This window comes from Hetaerina americana, unplaced genomic scaffold (genome assembly GCF_022747635.1).
Source record: "Hetaerina americana unplaced genomic scaffold, ioHetAmer1.1.p SCAF_285, whole genome shotgun sequence".
Classification (NCBI taxonomy): domain Eukaryota; kingdom Metazoa; phylum Arthropoda; class Insecta; order Odonata; family Calopterygidae; genus Hetaerina; species Hetaerina americana.
Genome location: NW_027286858.1, coordinates 164,004 through 181,936, shown reverse-complemented (window position 1 = coordinate 181,936; position 17,933 = coordinate 164,004). Strand labels below are relative to the sequence as shown.

The following is a 17,933-nucleotide window of genomic DNA, read 5'->3' as shown; positions in this document are numbered from 1 at the left end:
TTTTTATTTATTTACTTTATTTAACAACTTGATCAGGTAGAGATTGAGACTTTACAGTCCCTTCTTCCACCTCACCCCTAAGCATTACATTGAAAACAATTACAAACACCTAAGCCTCCTACATGGAAGAGACATTAGTACCTAAATGAAGCTGTCTCACACTAAATCGATAAAACATAATACAATCAAATACTGTATCAGAGAGAATTGAAATTCACAGAGAAAATGTTTCACCAATGAAAGCACAAAATTTATTGGTCACCAAGGTTGAGAGAAGATATCCAACTTTCTTCTTTCAGATGCACTTCACCATTTTCACTGACCACCTTCATCTGTGCTGCAGAAGGATTATCATGTGGCAAACTTCTGAAAACTTGACCACTGCTTGAGTGCTCAATTTCTCCCATAGAGCGCAGAGTTTCCTTCAATATCAGAATTTCTCTTGCAGAAAGATTAAGCTGACACACATTACTTTTGGCCACACTTAGAGACACCTTCCCATTTTTAGTCTCTAAATAAGAATCTGCATCTAACTGGGTGATTTGCACTCTAATGTTTCCATCCTGAACTCGAGCATCCAGGCTCCCATCTAAACCAACTAAAATGAAAAAGTTCAAAAAATTACCATGATATATTTATATACACAGTAGAAGTCATATTATAGCATATTCATTTTAATATTGCATCTCACCCAGGACAGAGTGAAATAATAGGTAAGATTCAGCCAAAATCTAACCATAAGGAAGAATACACATTAAATTAAAGAATCTATTGTGTAAGATAAAAAATGTGGGGGTAGGAAATGCCTATTATAAACCATACATGATTGCCTGATTGTTGGAAATTCCATTAACAAATTTCTATCAGAACTGAAAGAGTACTACATCCTTGTATTGAAAATTATTAGGGTAGGGTGGCAGTTTGAGATCAAATTGGTTTCCATTTCACTAACAGTGAAAGCTTGTCAGCCTTAATTTTTAATTAAGTATTCCTACAAGTTACATTTGTTGAGAATGAGTGTTTCTGTATTAAGTCAGAGAAATAGCTGACTGGACATAGCAAATCAGGCAGGCAGACACTAATGAAGTAGTTCAGAGAGCTGAAACATCCCTCTTCAAAATTATCCCCTGTAATATATAAAAATTACCAATTATCAAAACCCAATTAAGACCCAAAGGTTGGTTTGATAGGTGATGGTAGAGCACATCCAATACTAAACCCAGTGACGTGTGAAACTCACACATACTAGGGCGGGGGGGAGGCAGTTCGTTTGGGTCTTTTGGTGAGGAAATTTGAACAACAGCTACACAAGGTAATGCCTATGTTTCTGTACTTTGCCTACAACTGTCACAGTGGGCATCTCTCCCTTCTGGCCAGAGGCACTGAAACAGGTGCAGGGGCAACTATAGTGTATTCTAGATTATTCTACATTCTCCAATTGTATTGCAAATCTCAACATCACCTTTCTGTAACCTTCCATTAATTGAACTATTCTGAATATAATTATGCATTCCTTATAATTAGATCTAGGATGCAATAAAAAGAGCCATATGCATTTCATACAACCTACTTCTTCCGAATCAATATTGGTTCAAATGATTACTTTTACTGTCAAGAGAGAAGATATCAATTTCAGAAGAACAAAAATAGACCCAATTGAGGTTCATCACTGTCCTCCAAATCAATATTGCCTCCAAATTATTATGTTCACTGTCAAGAAAGAACATATTATGAACTATCATTATTATCCTCTCGGATTTTTGTGATCATTATATGACTAATCATATTTGGGTATTAAATTTTCTGAAATGATCGTCATCACACTGAATACTTTTTAAATTATCATAAAAACTCATTATTTCAAAATTCAATGAATTGTCAATTATCTGGGATTGAAATAAAACAAACTCGATAAAATTCCTTATGGTTCCATACTTGGCCAGTACAATAACAAAGCTATTCTACTGGCCCATTAAAATACTAGTCACACTAACATGGAAAGTAAATAATTTTAGTTATTTTACCAAGATAAGAAGAAAAGCACACGCTGCAGCGAGAGTCCAGTGAAAGATATGAAAATGAATGCCTATCCACAGATGTGAATAAGTCAACTGCAGACTTCCAACCACTGAGCTTAACCCATGAAAATGGCAAGATCTATTTTTTTGGAGCAGATATTGCAATAGCCTTGCAAAGCTATTGCAATGGCTTTGATGTGGTAGAAGGGCTTGAGCATTCTGGTGACCCCTAGACTAGAACCATGTATCATATGTATGTATGCATCATGTAAAAGGGTAGGAGCCAGATAAAAGGTTGCCAGCGTAGCATCTGTTTTTCAGTGAGGTGGCTGTTATAGGTGCTTGACCCCAGTGGGATGGCCATTTCAGTGATGGTGTCACATTAAAATCACTATTGAGGAAATCAGTATAAAACCAACTCAATTATCATTCATTACGACAGGTAAGGTTTGGAGATGCAGAATCAAGAGGGGTACCATTTGACGGGAGGGTGAAATAGGGTTGACTGTTAACACAGGGAATTTTTTTATATCCATGCTGAGGATATGTTAAGGGTAGTTTGAGAAGGGCTGGAGCTGGGAAATAAAGAGAGGGGTAAGATGACTAAGTCAGTAAGGTTTGCAGATGAACAAGCAATAGTCAATCCGAGAGCCACCAAGGGATTTCAGTAATTATTGAATGCTTTATAAGAACAATGCAAGAAGTCTCAGTTGAAAATTAACCACAAGGAAACAAAAATGACAAAATTCATGAGAAGTAGGAAAGCTAAGTTAAATATTATAGGAGAAGGTAATGAACTACAGCAAAAGGAGGAGTTTATGTATTTGGGCAGCATTTAGGGGAGATTATGAGAATAACAGCATACAATAAAGAAACTTTTGCATAAAGAAGGAATTGATGATGGTACAATGAGTAATAATGTTATGAAAAGACTTTAATATGGAGTGTAGTGTTTTATGAATGTGAGATCTGGGCAAGTGTGTTCAGGACCTGGTCTTTGATGCCAGGGGATAAGCATAGATTGGAGGCTTTTTACATGTGGGTGTGGCAGAGATAGGAGAAAATTTATTGAATAGAGAGGAAGGCAAACACTAAGGTTTTGAATGGCATTATGACTGCAGTTACTTTCTAAAAGAATAATTTTTCCATGAAATAAACAGACAGAAAAGTTAAAGATTGGGACCTCTCTACAATGGCCACTGACAGGGAATTACAAATTGACTATTATAAGGAGGCCTTCACTAGTGGGAGAAATGGCATTAGAATGCACATCAACATCAACAGCAATGTATATTGGAAGTTAAAAGCCACTGTACATACGGACTTATTTTAACACTAATATACAAAAAACACCATTTTTGCCGCAAATCATCTCTGTACGATTTTTCTACCATATAAAGCAGTTTATTAGTATGTCATTACACTAAGGTCATTCCCCCTTCCCTCAACAACTTAAAGGCTTTGAATGTCTCAATATTGCTGTAAAAACACTTCTAATTTACCAACTAAATTGAAAGTATATTCATAATATTTGGGAATGGCTGCACTTCCATCACCAGTAAGTCTACTTTCAGGCTCATCTTCATCATTAATTTTTGAACTAAAAGCTGAGTCATTTAATACCTCTAATCTTGCTAACCCTATAGATACCCTCTAGACTGACTGCTGATGGGAGGTATCAGGGGTTTGTGAATGTGGAACTGATTTGGCTCTCATATTGAGAGTGACCATTACTAAGAGGGGCATTCATTGATGTCCCTAATGGGCTAAGGGAATTCATGGAAATTCCAGGAAATTTATTTCTAGCCCTTTATGTGGAGGTCTCCCCACTGCAGCATCCACATTACACGTCTATTTTAGAGTTGCCTGTAATAGAAGTTCTACTGCATCACCAATAAAGTGAACAAAAACTATTGGCTAACAAAAAAAAATAATAATGCCATTAAGACTAATTTCTTCATTATAGCCATCTAACTTAATATTCTTCCCGTTTATATTTTGTGACCACAAATTGTTTATTTGCTGAGATATCACCATTAAAATTTGCACTATACTTGACAAATTGATCTGTGTTAAGCTTAAGTGATACAGATTTTTGCAGGATGAAATTTATATTATTGTAACTTAATCCTTTGGAATACACTAAAAACTAAAACAACTACTAAGAGCAAGGGGCTTTCAAAACATGTTTATTTTGTTTGCTGTAGTGTCCATAACAGATTCTCCATCATTCCTTTGGCAAGGGGACATGTATTACAATCATTCCCACAATTAACGGCAGTGATTCTCTCACCCTTCATGCTAAACCTGAAGGAGAGAACAATAGGCAAATACAATAAAAAAATGCAGACTCACACAGCACTGCAACTCTGAATTAGCCTTTGAGAGGAGAGTGGGCACTTGATATTGCAAATCAATTCCTCTTATTTCTAATTCTTTCGACAAGATGTAAATTTATATTATCAGTAACCAATAAATGATATGCATGCTATTCATGCAACCAGATAATGGCTTTGGATTTCACTTTAGACTTATTTTGATTGATTCATTATATGATGAATGCTAAATCCCATCCGTTATATTTGAATTTAGTGGGATTGAAATAATGAGGTTTTACCATATGGCCACCCAAGATTGTTTGACTGATATTTCAACATGAACAAATGAAAAACCATGACTTACAAGGCTTAACAGCAGTAATATTGTGCACTGCAAAATTGGTAAGAAATAATGAGCTCTACGGCCTCTCAATTAAATAAGAATGGGGAAGAAAACACCAACGGCCGTAAAAATTAGTTGCCAATCTCTCGTCAGACCAATTGTTGTGTTGGTTTAATGGGAATCACGTCAGGGATCAACCACAACCTCTCGACCAGAATACCCTCTGTGGTGGTTTACGGGAAATTAATCCGCGTCAGGGACCAACACACAGCCACACGCACACTATCCTATTTCTTCCCCATTCTTATTCACTGCAGTTATTTCAGCCATTCACCAATTTATAAATTCAGTGATACCCCTCCCTCCATGATTGTGTAAAGATATGCAAAAGTGCATCTGCATGCAAAAAAATAAGATAAAGGAATAAATATCATTAAATATGTTTGAAATAGATATACTTACAAATGGAAAGATTTCCCTTCTGGATGGAGACAAAACTACTCCTATGAAGATTTTTCAGACTAACATTCCCTTTCTTGGTAATAAAGGATGACTTAAGGGAGTATGTAGATGAAACGTCAATATCACCATCATCAGTTTCAACCTCCAGTAAATTTCCTTGAAAATTGGCTCCTCTGATTCTCTGTAATATATTTGTTTATTTAATGAAATTATATTAGAGAACAATAATACTTATTATGAATGTGCATCAGAAGTTAACACACAAGAGTTGCACAACCATGTTTTTCTAATGGAAGAGTATCAATGAAGGAAGCAGTAAGAGGGGATGCTTTAGAGCATGAGTGGGAAATGAGCACTGTGAGAAGGAAGGGGGTGACAGAGGCCATGGGCAACGGGGGGAGGGGTGCTAGGAGAGAAAGACAATTGACGGAATCAGTCACGGGTGGGATGGCATGGTGATGGGGGGTATGCATTTCAATGTGGTGCATTGCACCTGGGTAAGGACTTGTTTGGAGATATCAAATGAATGATTCTTCCAATATATTAAGATGAAATGGTTCAGCTGGATTTGGTGTAGAGGACAGGTTAGAGCATTTGTAGGAGTCCTCAAAATGTAGTTTCTAGCAATAAGTTTGTTTAGAAATAGGGAAAGAGGGATTGCAGTAGGCTCTCAGGCTATATATGTGGACATTCAGAGGTGTGGCACATTGAACAGTGTAAAAGGCTGGGCAGAGTTTGCATTTGAGTACATTTGTAAACAACAGTGACAGAGGTGCAGGATGAGGTAGGAGGGATGATAGAATATTTAGAAGGGGCTTATCAGTCAGAGCGGGACAGGTTTTTAACAGGTGTCTTTACGAAGAGTCAATGGACTCTTGGGAGGAAGAAGTATTGATTGAAGTGCCTGGTGGCCATAAGGATGCTGCTAACGTTTGTAGGATAAATGAAATTAACTTAAGGTCATTTGGGGAGTAGGTTGGTGGTGGCTTTTTTATTAGCTAGGATGGGGGAAAAGGCTTTTGAGAATCATTTAGAAGGAATGAATGCCAGGAAAACTATCTTTACTCGAATATTAAACAATTTCTTGAAATGTTTTTTGACTTCACTAAAGCTTTTGACATTGTTTATCACAAACTACTTCTGCATAAGCTTGGCAGGTACATCATTTGTGAAGCCCCATTTGAATGGATTAAATCTTAACCATACCAGGGACAGCAACATGCTGAAATAACAAAAGGAAACAATTATTTGTCTCCAGAAAAATTTATCACTATAGGATTCCCTTAAGACTGTCTTTAGTCCTATCCTTCTCTTCTTGCTCTACATATATTAATGAAAGTCTTCACAGCATTGAGAATCTTTGGCGAACACAATACTCTATGCTGATAGTACTTATTTCGTCCCTCAGCATCAACAGCACATAGCCTCATAAGCAAGGGGAAAATGGTTGCCAATCTTCTAGATACATGCGAAAATCACATCCACTGCAGTCGGTAATTCATCCAAAATGTAAACCTCTTGATCCAATACATTAAAAGGAGGCTTCCATGGATGCAAAACACTCTTCCCTGGAGATAGAACTTCAGCTATGGATGATGATTTATATATTATAACTTATTGATCCAGTTATGGCATCAGGATTCCCTACTGGGAATCAAACTCTATCCCTCCAATAATCCAACAATTCACATTAGCACACAAAGCCTCGACTGCTGACAATCACCCATAATAGCCACGCATCATATACCAGCTTGGGTTTGCCTCTTACAACCAGGATAAACATTTAGATTTAAATATTCTCATCTTTGTTAGCAAAACATATATGGGAAGGTTGTTACAATGAATTCATTTATATGCTTCCACATTTTGGAATTAGTGTATAAAATTGGATAAATTAAATTAGAGGGCAAAAACTGGAGCAGGTGGAACAGTTTACGCATCTCGGAAGAGTTTTGAAGCAAAATGGTCAACATAGTAGGGATGAAAGGAGTAGAATTGTACTGGGCACAGAGGCTTTCACAAGGAGGCGGAAGTTGATGACAGGGACGTTGAGTAAGGATGTTAAGAAAAGGCTCATCTAAACTTTGATTTGGAGCATAGTTATGTAAGGTGTGGAAACTAATCACTGAAGCAGGAGATGGACATAGATTGGAGACTTTCATAATGTGGGTGTGGAGAAGTATGAGTGGACTGATAGGAAACAAATGAAGAAATGCTAGGCATGGTGGGGGAAGAGAGGGGATTGTAGGGAGATATCAAAAGAAGGCAGAAAAGTTGGGTTCAGAGCTGAGGAAGGGGAAGGCAAGGCACATTGGATGAAATGAAGGGAGGAAAGAAGTATGCCACATTGAAGAGGGAATTACTCTAGTGTGTTAGTTAATTATTTGTATAGGCTGTCCATCCAAAACCTACCTTGACTGGTAAAATACCAAATAAATAAATAAAAATAAACCTTCCAAGTAGAATATCAGTAATAATTATCAGCACTGTTCATAGGTAGGTGTGGTACCCAGGGTGATTCACAACTGTCCACAGTATGACCAGAAACTATAGTAATTAATTCCAAGTTTGGCTTTTAGAGCTCACTCATCTCACAGACAAGTTCAATATTGTGTGAAATTCAGTGTGGCCACTCATTTCTTGAATTTTTCTGAATGAACTGATTTCTTTTCCCAATTTTTCTCCTGAGTGTTTGGATTTTAATCAGGCATTTTTTGTCTACTGTCACTCATCGCTTCACATGACATTGAATTCACCAAGGCAAGCCCTGCTATAGGGTTGGCATTTGACAGGTCCTACAGATGCATATGTGCATATTACTTGTACTTAACCATGGAAAACATAACCTGATCAAACAACTAAGAGAGAGAGAATTCTCATCAGAGATTCCTGATTCGCATGTCAAAAGCCCAACATTTTCAAAACACTTTGCCCTTTTCCTTAATTTTTGAAAAAATTAAGTAATATCTGACTTTTCCCAGCTGAATGGGCACTGAAATTTAAATACCAGGGAAAGGGTTCCTTTCTTTGTGCAATCTGCAGTTTCCCCGGAAGAATTGATACACAACATTAGTACAGCAACCACACAGCTCGGGCAAAGCTGAAGGGGCAATGGTTCTCATCAGGTATCAAACCCAGGCTCATTGATCCAGAGCTCTGCTAATCAGACTACTATGTTCATTGCATAAGTGAAAATACAGTGGCATAATATAAGTGAACTAAAACAATCAAGGCACAGTTTAAAAACATGGCCTACAACCCAAGGGATGATTTCATTAGGCAGAGTGCAGGTCACCTGATAATAACTATGGCATATGACATGTACTCATTTAGGTAAGAGGAGGTTCTTGTTCAGCCCAAGGTTTCTCAAATAGTTCTCTTTGAAAGTAAATCATTCACCTAAGTTTTATTAGCAAATGTTTGAGGATATTACATGGATTTTGGAATCAAGACTCCTTTGTCTGTACCTTAATATTCAATTAATTAGCGTAGCCAATTATGGTTAATAATGCAGGATGGAATAAGGTACTAAAAGTGTCCTTTATGCCTGTTAGTATTCGTTTTTACATTATTCATTGCCAGAAATTTCTTTTGTGATGAACAATTTACAGTTGGCTCCATATACACAGGCATCATAGAAATGCCTACCTTTCTGTTTCAGTGATCATAGTGTTCCACAAAATATAATGAGGAATGGAGAGCAATTCCCAGATTTATTGACATGAAACATGTGCATATAACTATCAACTAACCTTCATTTTAGTGAGGAAGATATTACAAAAGGAGTGATGCTTGGGACCACCAAAAGACTTTCACTTGGATGCAATATTTCTCAAGCATTAAATTTATCTCAGTACACATAAAAAATGAGCCAAACATTTAAGCAGAATAATGATAAAAGATGAAACAAACCCCAAGTTTTCCAGCTTTAATTTTAATATTTCCCAAAATAATTCCTTCGCAAATGATGTTTCCATTAGAAGATTTAAGATTCATTGTTCCACAGTTCAGCTTCCTACAGTTTATGTCTCCATTTTCAGCTTCAACTGACAGTTTATCTGATACAAAGCTTTCAACTGAGACATCCCCAAACTTGCTAATGACATCTATATCTACAAAGAGAATATTTTTTAATTAAAACAAATTCGACAAAATGAATGTAATACGACAAAATGGATCCAATTACTTATAGAATATTTTATGTACACAGAATTAAATGAATGCATTATGGAAATACAATATCAATAATACTGAATATTTAGCATATCTCTTTAGAGGACACAGGGTTGATTAAATAAAAATGTTAATCCTTACATGCAATTACCATAATACTTTCACCAAATACCCAAATCAAGCCTATGAATTGCATACAAAACTGTACCAATGACAGACTGTCAATACTAGGCGTCATTGGTAGAGTTGTTAACATACCCAGAGAATCTGCATCTAATCCAGATAGCACCAGGGATTTTTTAAGTTAACTTATTAAATTTAAGAGTTCCACAAGCAAACTCTTTTTATTTTTAGTCACAAAAGATCGACTTCATCATTTTTAATGTACTGGGTTTTAATTTAGAAATTAATTTTTTTAGAATTTTAACAGGATTCTTATAACATAGTAAAAGAATTAAGTACTGAATCCACAATATTCCTATTTTTTAGATTTTTTACATACATAACAAGGACTTTATTTAGAAATTGGGGAAGTTATCCTCTCCCCTAGAAAAGTATATTTTTACACTTTCAATCATTCTGGTGTGGACTGGATATGAAATATTTATTCCAATATAGGATGGACAGTGAACTAACTTTATGCATACACCTTATCTATAAATATGCCGTGTTTATATACCTTTCATGGAAAGCATATATGACCAAACAAGCAAGTTTAAACTTTGTGAGAAAAGAAATTATTTCAAGCCAGTAGACCTGGCAAAAAATTCAACGTATTAAAAAAAATGAATTCACAGAAAATTAATGAATTATGGATTCTTATTACTTAGGAAAACTATTACTGCAATGACCGTTACTTTCTCATTGGCTTAATGTGAGAAATCACACAACTAATGACATCAGATAAAAGTAAATCTTTCTCGTACCACATACAACCGGAATTTCTACCTCCAAATACAAATTTTTCACTTCTTGTAGTTGGGTTGACTGGGCAGAAAATATTACATTATTTTCTCCCTCTAACATTTTCATGATGATCTCGGTCTTAGGAGGTCCGTATGCACGTGCTATAATGCAGTCACCGTCGAGCGAAAGGGGATCTAAGGGCTTAATTTTCAAGTTGCAGGATGCATTAATTGACAAGATTTTGGCCTTAGGTAAAACTGTTCTAAATTCATTGACGAGCGAAGAAAATGGACGTGATTTCCCATTGCTAACCTCATGAAAGTACGGAAAGAATTGTCTAATAATTTTTGTCCCTTCCATAAGGATGGGGTATTTAATCACAAAATAACGAAACATTTTCTCCACAAAGCATAGAAATTAATACGACATTAGATAAATAGACACTCATTCCCAAATAACACTGATGTGTTTGTGACAATCGCTGACAGGCGGTCAACTTCATACGACTGCCGCAAACGAAGAACTTCAACTCTTTTTTCTATTGTAAAATAAGAAATTACAAAGTAATCGTTTTTTAGATGTCATGCGAAACTATTCAGTGCATGTATTATTTCTTCTTTTTATTAAAACGAGCATTTTAAAAACAAAAGCATAAAACACCGCCCAGGTGAGCTCAACGCTTCTAAGTCTTCCTTTTACTGTTTCATTTGACATATGTTTTTTCCATGAGTCATATGAAGGGTACTTCTATACCTTTTTCTGGAGAATGGTACGTGATGGTGGGGTTGTTAAGATAAGAATGGAACGTTAAGAGGCGTTATAACTTGCCGGTCATGCTATTGTTGTCGCTATGAAGGCAATTATTTGAACATTTTCTGTGTTATCACTGTACAAGTGTTGAAAATTTTACGTACCATAAAACAAGTGATTTTAAGGAAATAATTTGCAATTATGAAGACTTACAGAAGGCTGTTGTGTACTTGGTTTATCTACATGTATCTCCGGACTGGAGGTAAGTTGATGTTAGCTTTAAGTTGGAGGCGTGTCATTTCAGTTTACCCTGTACCCCAATGTATTTATTTATAGCTGTTTTATAAACATAATACATGTCAAACTATAACTTATCTCTGGATTTTGCACATTTAAAACGTTACGGTGGTCCCTGTTAATGAATTACTGTTGATAGTTTGCGTTAATTGTTTTTGTGGGAATAGTTTGACATTATTTTGGTTAAACCTAGGGTACAGTTCAGCAGACTTCTCCGAACATTACGCCGTTTGCTTTATTATAATAGTAATACGACTCGGCTAAATAGCTAGTATGGCGGCCCTCTTAAAATTTCCATCCAAAGTGTGTTTTTCATTGTTCAAGATGCTTTCAATTTTCATTGTTTTCATTTCTAGTGTGCAAGCTTTGTGAGAGGCCCGTCTATGGTTTTAGTGAAGGCCATTTCAATGTCACAGAAATGGGTATTGACGTACCAACACAAACGGACGTTGTGAGCACATTTTCCTGTCCACAACCTGAAGATCCCAAGGACTACACTGAATGCTGTTGGAATTCAAGAGTTCAATGTTGCCCTGTTCAGCCAATCTTCTATCAATTGGACGATCAGTTAGTGTACCTAATAAGTTAAAATTTCATAAGATTAGCTGAATTTTATTTCCTGAATCTTAATTTAATCAGTAGCTTGAGATTATTTTATCATACTCGTATAAGGATCTTTTCATTTCGCCTCCCGTTATTTGGGCACTGCGGCGTATGCTTAACTGTTGAGATTATTTATGTTTTAAAAATCAAACAAAAGAAATATTACTTAGGAGGAATGAATTGATATTATGATTGCATGTCAGTGTTTGGTTCTAATATTAAATCACAGATGGATAGAATAGTTTGCTTACATCACTTTTTTACTCCTTCAGACAATTACTGGCAATATTGCATGCAAATAAATGAAGACATATTATTCATACTTTTTCCATTCAGAGTAGGCAAAGTCAAAAATTTTTGTTTTATTTTTGTAAGGAAACCAACATTTTACTGTTTTTTCCTGTATTGCCCTTCCTTGTACCTTCTTTCATGTCTATCTCACCCATGCATTATTTCATTAATGTTCAAAAGTCTCCAAACCTATCTAGTCATGACTTACTCTAAAATTCACGGCACACTTTTTTCTTCTGGGGTACCCCACCCGTCATTTTTCATGATCCTCTCACTTCTCATCCCATTTCTCTAATTTTCACCCAAAAAATTCCCAAAGTAGCCTATATGCATCTAATTCAGTAAATCTTTATGCTTATACTAGTGTGTCCAATGTCACTCATACCATAATTTGGGGAGGGATACACTTATATAGGCTTCCAGTTTTGGGGCCTTATGCAGGAATTTATTTTTTTATATACTCCATATACTTCTAAAAACTCCCTCCTGATGTTTGTGCGCATCTCAATCTCATGTAAACCAACATCTTTTTCATACATTGCCAAAGTTTACGAAATCCAGCAACATCAAAATAAGGGAAATTTAAAAGATATGAACATATATTTCTGGTGTAATTGCATATTATTTATAAATATTTTTTTAACATCTAAGAACCAGTCTGATAACAATGAAGTTTGCTTTCATGTCAGATTATTTGACAATCAACATGAGACAACAATGGGGATAATCACAAATACCCAAGTCCTTGATGGAGGAAAGGTGACATGGTGAAATCTGCCATAAGATTAGTAGGCAGGAAAATAGCCCCACCATTGCTGAGGCCAGTGTGGTAACACCCTTATTTATCATTTCACAATCTTTAGTAGATGCTGACTGAATTTTCATCTGGTTTCATTTCCCAGAGTATGTTTTTCTAAATTCTCTCTAACCGATGAGGATGATAACATATAGTTTAGAATTGACCCAATTTGATTATTAAGAAGCAAAAAGATGGTGAATGTGGCTACCTGGCTTATTTCATTTATGAAATACACTTTTTAGGCTATAATTTATACTATTCCATGTTCAAATGTTGAATGATGGGCATGGGTTATCATTCGAAGAGAGAAATGGTACCACCGAAAGAATAAATACAGCAGTAACGGCACGCTGGTAATGTGACGTGTCAACTGCCATGCTTAGGTGTTAAATAATCTCTGAGATAGGATCTGAGGAATGTCATACACAAACATTAGCTTCATAATAGGGCTTCTCTCAATAAATATTTTTATAGCAACATTGTAATATGAAACTTGAAACTCTACATTAAAATTGTTTTCATTAAAATTTTGTCATTATCAATTGAATGGCTCTGGAATGATATCATTTTAAGTGGCAAATGGTTGCAAAAGGAATATGAATTATTCCATTGTGTGGGGCTGCTTAAGCAGTCAACAACACTGAAAGGGAAAATGCAAAAAAAGATAAGGAGTTAATCTTTTAATGCCATATTAAACGTTGTTCACATTTCATGATTGTTTTAATTTAAATTATATATTCTATTTTTTGTTGTAGTCTGGTTTCCCATTGTCAAAGTGCTCTGTGTCTTGCCGCAAGATGTTTGATATGAAGCACCCATATGAAGAAAGTTGATGCACATATGACCTGAATAGTAATGCATGAATGCATGATTTTTGGCTAGTAGGGTTATTCACATTTTCATAGTACTGCAAGCATGAGAATGCAGATATGATGAAGAATGTTCCTTTGTGAAAGAGGTATGTTTGCTGTGGTCCAAAGAATAATAATGTATCATTTACAAGAATGCCAATGAGTGTTTTGTTTTATTCCTTTTCTCCATATTTTTGTAGTGGCATGTGCTGTTATTGTTGTAATTGGATGTTAATTTTTCCCCAAATTTGCAGTAAAATTTAATTTTGCATGCCCTGAAATGTAGTCTTTTTTGTGTAGTTTTGGCTAGTATAGACCTTGAATGAGAAATATAAATTGTTTATGTTCAAATGCATACACATACTAACTGCTTCATGCAAAAAGTGAATAATTTTAGTAAACATTCTTTTGAATTTTATTTTCATGGTCCATAGTTTGCATTTTTTTACGAATGATCTTTCAAAAGTGTAAAAATGAGCCTTCATTATATTTAGTTGTATATAAGTCTTACTACTTTTTGTCTGAAAATTTTTGTTCATTTTGTGTTCTTTGTCATATGTACTCTCACTCATTTGCATTTAGTTAACCAATGAGGGGATCAGATATGTTTCTGTAATGACTTATTGATAATATTATCTTTGTGTGTACCATGAGTTGTTGAACACTTGGTTCTCATTAGGTCTGGTATTTGACAAAATCTATTATTGTGAAAAGAAATTTATTTCTTATGTGAGATGGAAAATCCTCCTTATATACTCCAGGCCTCAGGTTCACATGATATCAAACAATTTTTGTAGTGCGTTAGTAACTCCAGTTTCACTGGAAATGCATCAGTTTGTTTGTGTTCCTTAAACAACAGAGAAAAATAATTTTGGCTGTCCTCTCAACGGTGCCTGTACTCGGGTTTCCTTATCAAGCCACAACTTGTTATTTTGTTTAATATTTATGCCTTTTTCATCAAGTTTCAACTCTGTATTGGAGATTGCTTCTATGCAATTTTATGGTGGTACATTATCCCCTTATGATTTTCCATTCTTCAATGTTATCCATCCATTTTGTTCTTTATCTGCCTCTTCTTCTCATGTGTCCATTCCCCCTGAGCTGCTAACAACCTTCACTGCTGATCCCCTTATTATGTGCCTTGCAGTCTCTCTTTCTTCTTTTTACCTAACTATCCTCATATTGCACTACAAACATGGTTATTTTTTCATTGTGTCTGTCATTTTATTTTTATAACTCTTCTTGCTATACACAAATTCATGGCATTGATTTTGTCTTTATATTCTTGTTGTTGTCTACATAGCTGCACCATAAAAGTAAGCTGACTACAAAAAACACTTAATCATTCTCCATTTTAATTTTAAAGTAACATTCCTTCTTATAAGTTCTGTATTAAACCCCATCAGAAGGCTTTTATATTAATTTCAATTGCCTTTTAATCCCTTCCATATTCAGTAATGAGTCATTCTGAGTAACTGATTTCATCAATTAATTCAATCGTAGTACGAGTTGATCTAATTTCATATATCTGGCTCATTCCTTTTCTTATCACCATCACCTTTGTTTTCTGTATATTTAAACTGATGCCAAATCTTCTCCAGTATTTTAAAAATTAACTGCCCTCTCTTGGTCTTTTAATTTTATCTTATTATTAATTATTGCTATATAATCAATATATCTTGTTATATCTATTGGTCTCACATGGCCATAGGGGAATGAGATTTAATAGCTGGGTTGTCAATATATTATTCTTATATTTATCTACTTCAAGTTGATTTTTGTTATTCCATCAGGAGATATTTTGATTTCTCCTTATGTAAAACTATTTGAATGCTCTCCACATTTTTGTCCTTCACAAGATGTGCTTTTTACAAAAACTCCTAGCCCGTCTTATTTCATTTCTTGACCTTAAGTCCCGTGGTCTTACATTTCCCAGAAATCCATACCACTGCTGCTAAATTGTCTCCGCAGTTATTTCATTGATGTTGTCACTTTCCTATTACACCATGTCATCTTCACTTCCATGTAGCATATTGCTAATTTCAAATTGAAAAAAAAACAATATTATAGCCTCATTTTTGACTTTCCGCTTGGTCTTTTTCAATCACAAGCATTAGAAATCACCAGCTGAAATTTTCTTCCCATCGCTGTGACAACACGAGTTAGTGCCTGGTAAACCTTTCGTATATATTCTAGTGGCAGTTTTAGAGGAAGTTTTCACCATTTAGGAGCACATGAACATTCAAATTTTTACTCATCTGTGTTTACTAAATTCACTTCCTGCTCCCTCTAGTCTTGTATCATCTCAGTTGGAGGTGGGGCAAATGCATTTCAGCCACCTTGCTCTGAAGGTTAATTCACTATTCTCTATTAAGATCCCATGAGGTTATTATAATTTTAACTTTTTAGGCGAAATGAAGTTTCTCTTATTATTCTTCTCTTATTTCTCTACTTACTTCTCTTGATATCATCAAAATTTGTTTTAAAAGCAACCATTGTGTTTATTTCCTTTATGACTCTCTATACTACTTAGAGTTATGCGTGTAGACGCTTTGAGTTTATCGGGAGAGATGCATTGTATGCACTAAGTTCTCTGGAATGAAAAGGGAACAACAACCATTTTTTGTTCAGAAACCGAACAACCCCTACAACCTGAAAAAGAGGGGCGACTACTCTGTTAGCCCAATGCATATTAGCTTTTGCTGCAGTACCACATGTGAGATGAAGCAAAATATGCTGCATTGAATTGATATGATTTATTTAAGAATTTTTTCAGGGAGTACTTTCAAAGAAATATTAAAACACTGCTGCTTACTAATGACTCAAAAGATATTCAAGACTTATACAAGAAGTTAGACTTAGGAATTCATAATGCCTAGTCTCTGTGTGTTCCTCATTGTGTTGTGACTAATAGCAGAAGTACAGATGACTCCATGAATCACATTACTTTGTATTTAACTCAGCATATATTGATCACATTGTAAATGGAATAATACATATATCAGGTTAGAAAGATTTTTCTACTGGATTCACTGGAAAGATAGAGGTGATGCACATTCAGTATATATTCTCTACGAGAAATGCTTATGGTTATTCATTGCAATTGAATTAATTACATTTTAATGTCCCCTTTTCGATATACATATATGTACACTTTCTCTGTCAAATACATTAATTATACTGATATGGGTACATATTTAAGTAAAAAATTTCAGAGGATAATGATATATGCACAGAAGTCAATTTTCCTGCCCTCTGCTGTTTGAGGTGTATGTTATAAAAATTTGGGTATAGAATGATTTTGAAACATTTTTTGGTTTTATATAACTTCATTTATAATCTCTAAATTTCATGTAAGATTTGTATGTACCATTGAAGGAAGTACAGAAGATAGTTTATTTGTATTTTTCTAGAGGTAAAAGTGACTGCCTCCATGTTTCTAAAGACTAGAACACTCATAAAAGTTACATTATTTCATAATAGGATGTCCATATACTGTGTGATATAAATGACTAGTGATAGTTTTACTTACAGGTATATTCAATTCTCCTATTACTCATTATTTCAGTTACTTGCTAGATTTCAACTAGATTCACATTTACCCGTAAGGTAACTGTGTAAAAAAGTTGCCATTTTCAGTTTTGTACAGATGTTTAATATTGAAATTTAAATTTCAGATTGGTTATGATTGTCGGGTTGGTGGTGATAAATACATGCCTCTTCCTTACCATTCTAACTGTAGTGTGTTGCTTTTGGAGCCATTGCCCCCTATACAATACCTGCAGAATCAACTATGCACAAGGGGATATTATAGCTTATTGTAAGTACATTTATTATTTTTAATCTCATTTGGAAAGTTAAGTTTTTCTTTTGTCAAAATTGTCCTATTTATTCCATTTACAGCTAAAGAAGATGACCCACTAAACACTATGCCCCCAGAGGACAAAGATGGGCAACACCATTACTCACCAAACTCCATTAAAATTAAATCTGTTGAGGATGTTTAGATATATCTTGTAGGGTTTCTTAGTTTTGGATTATGAACATGTAATTCATATTCCATGACTTAATCACTCTTGGCACTTAAGAAATTGTGTCACTGTTATGCATGAATATACCTCT

General features: G+C 35.0%; 2 protein-coding genes across 3 annotated transcripts; one reads left to right on the top strand and one right to left on the bottom strand.

The window, feature by feature from the left end:
- On the bottom strand, nt 1-10,871 carry LOC139689874 (protein FAM185A). Of its 2 annotated transcripts, XM_071586977.1 has the most exons (5): nt 10,533-10,871; nt 10,241-10,421; nt 9,054-9,253; nt 5,142-5,322; nt 1-598 (listed from the first exon to the last, which is right to left on the bottom strand). In XM_071586977.1, the coding sequence occupies exons 1-5, from the start codon at nt 10,614-10,616 to the stop codon at nt 252-254; spliced, it is 993 nt and encodes a 330-aa protein (XP_071443078.1). In that variant the 5' UTR covers nt 10,617-10,871; the 3' UTR covers nt 1-251. The 2 variants fall into 2 exon arrangements, with proteins under 2 accessions (XP_071443078.1, XP_071443077.1); XM_071586976.1 differs by having other exon boundaries at nt 10,241-10,871.
- Nucleotides 10,872-10,999: 128 nt separating this feature from the next.
- Nucleotides 11,000-17,933, top strand: LOC139689875 (uncharacterized). Its single transcript, XM_071586978.1, has 4 exons — nt 11,000-11,232; nt 11,624-11,834; nt 17,489-17,631; nt 17,715-17,933. Exons 1-4 carry the CDS (start codon nt 11,172-11,174, stop codon nt 17,816-17,818), a joined length of 519 nt encoding a protein of 172 aa, XP_071443079.1. The 5' UTR covers nt 11,000-11,171; the 3' UTR covers nt 17,819-17,933.

What these genes read in the sequence shown, in the direction of transcription:
- LOC139689874 (XM_071586976.1), bottom strand. Translation starts at nt 10,616, where the DNA reads ATGTTTCGTTATTTTGTGATTAAATACCCCATCCTTATGGAAGGGACA. An exon ending in AGAAATTCCGGTTGTATGTG is followed by an intron (nt 9,254 to 10,240) that starts GTACGAGAAAGA and finishes TTCTCTTTGTAG; the next exon opens with ATATAGATGTCATTAGCAAG. An exon ending in TTAAAGCTGGAAAACTTGGG is followed by an intron (nt 5,323 to 9,053) that starts GTTTGTTTCATC and finishes AATATATTACAG; the next exon opens with AGAATCAGAGGAGCCAATTT.
- LOC139689875 (XM_071586978.1), top strand. Translation starts at nt 11,172, where the DNA reads ATGAAGACTTACAGAAGGCTGTTGTGTACTTGGTTTATCTACATGTAT. An exon ending in CATGTATCTCCGGACTGGAG is followed by an intron (nt 11,233 to 11,623) that starts GTAAGTTGATGT and finishes TTTCATTTCTAG; the next exon opens with TGTGCAAGCTTTGTGAGAGG. An exon ending in AGGGGATATTATAGCTTATT is followed by an intron (nt 17,632 to 17,714) that starts GTAAGTACATTT and finishes TTCCATTTACAG; the next exon opens with CTAAAGAAGATGACCCACTA.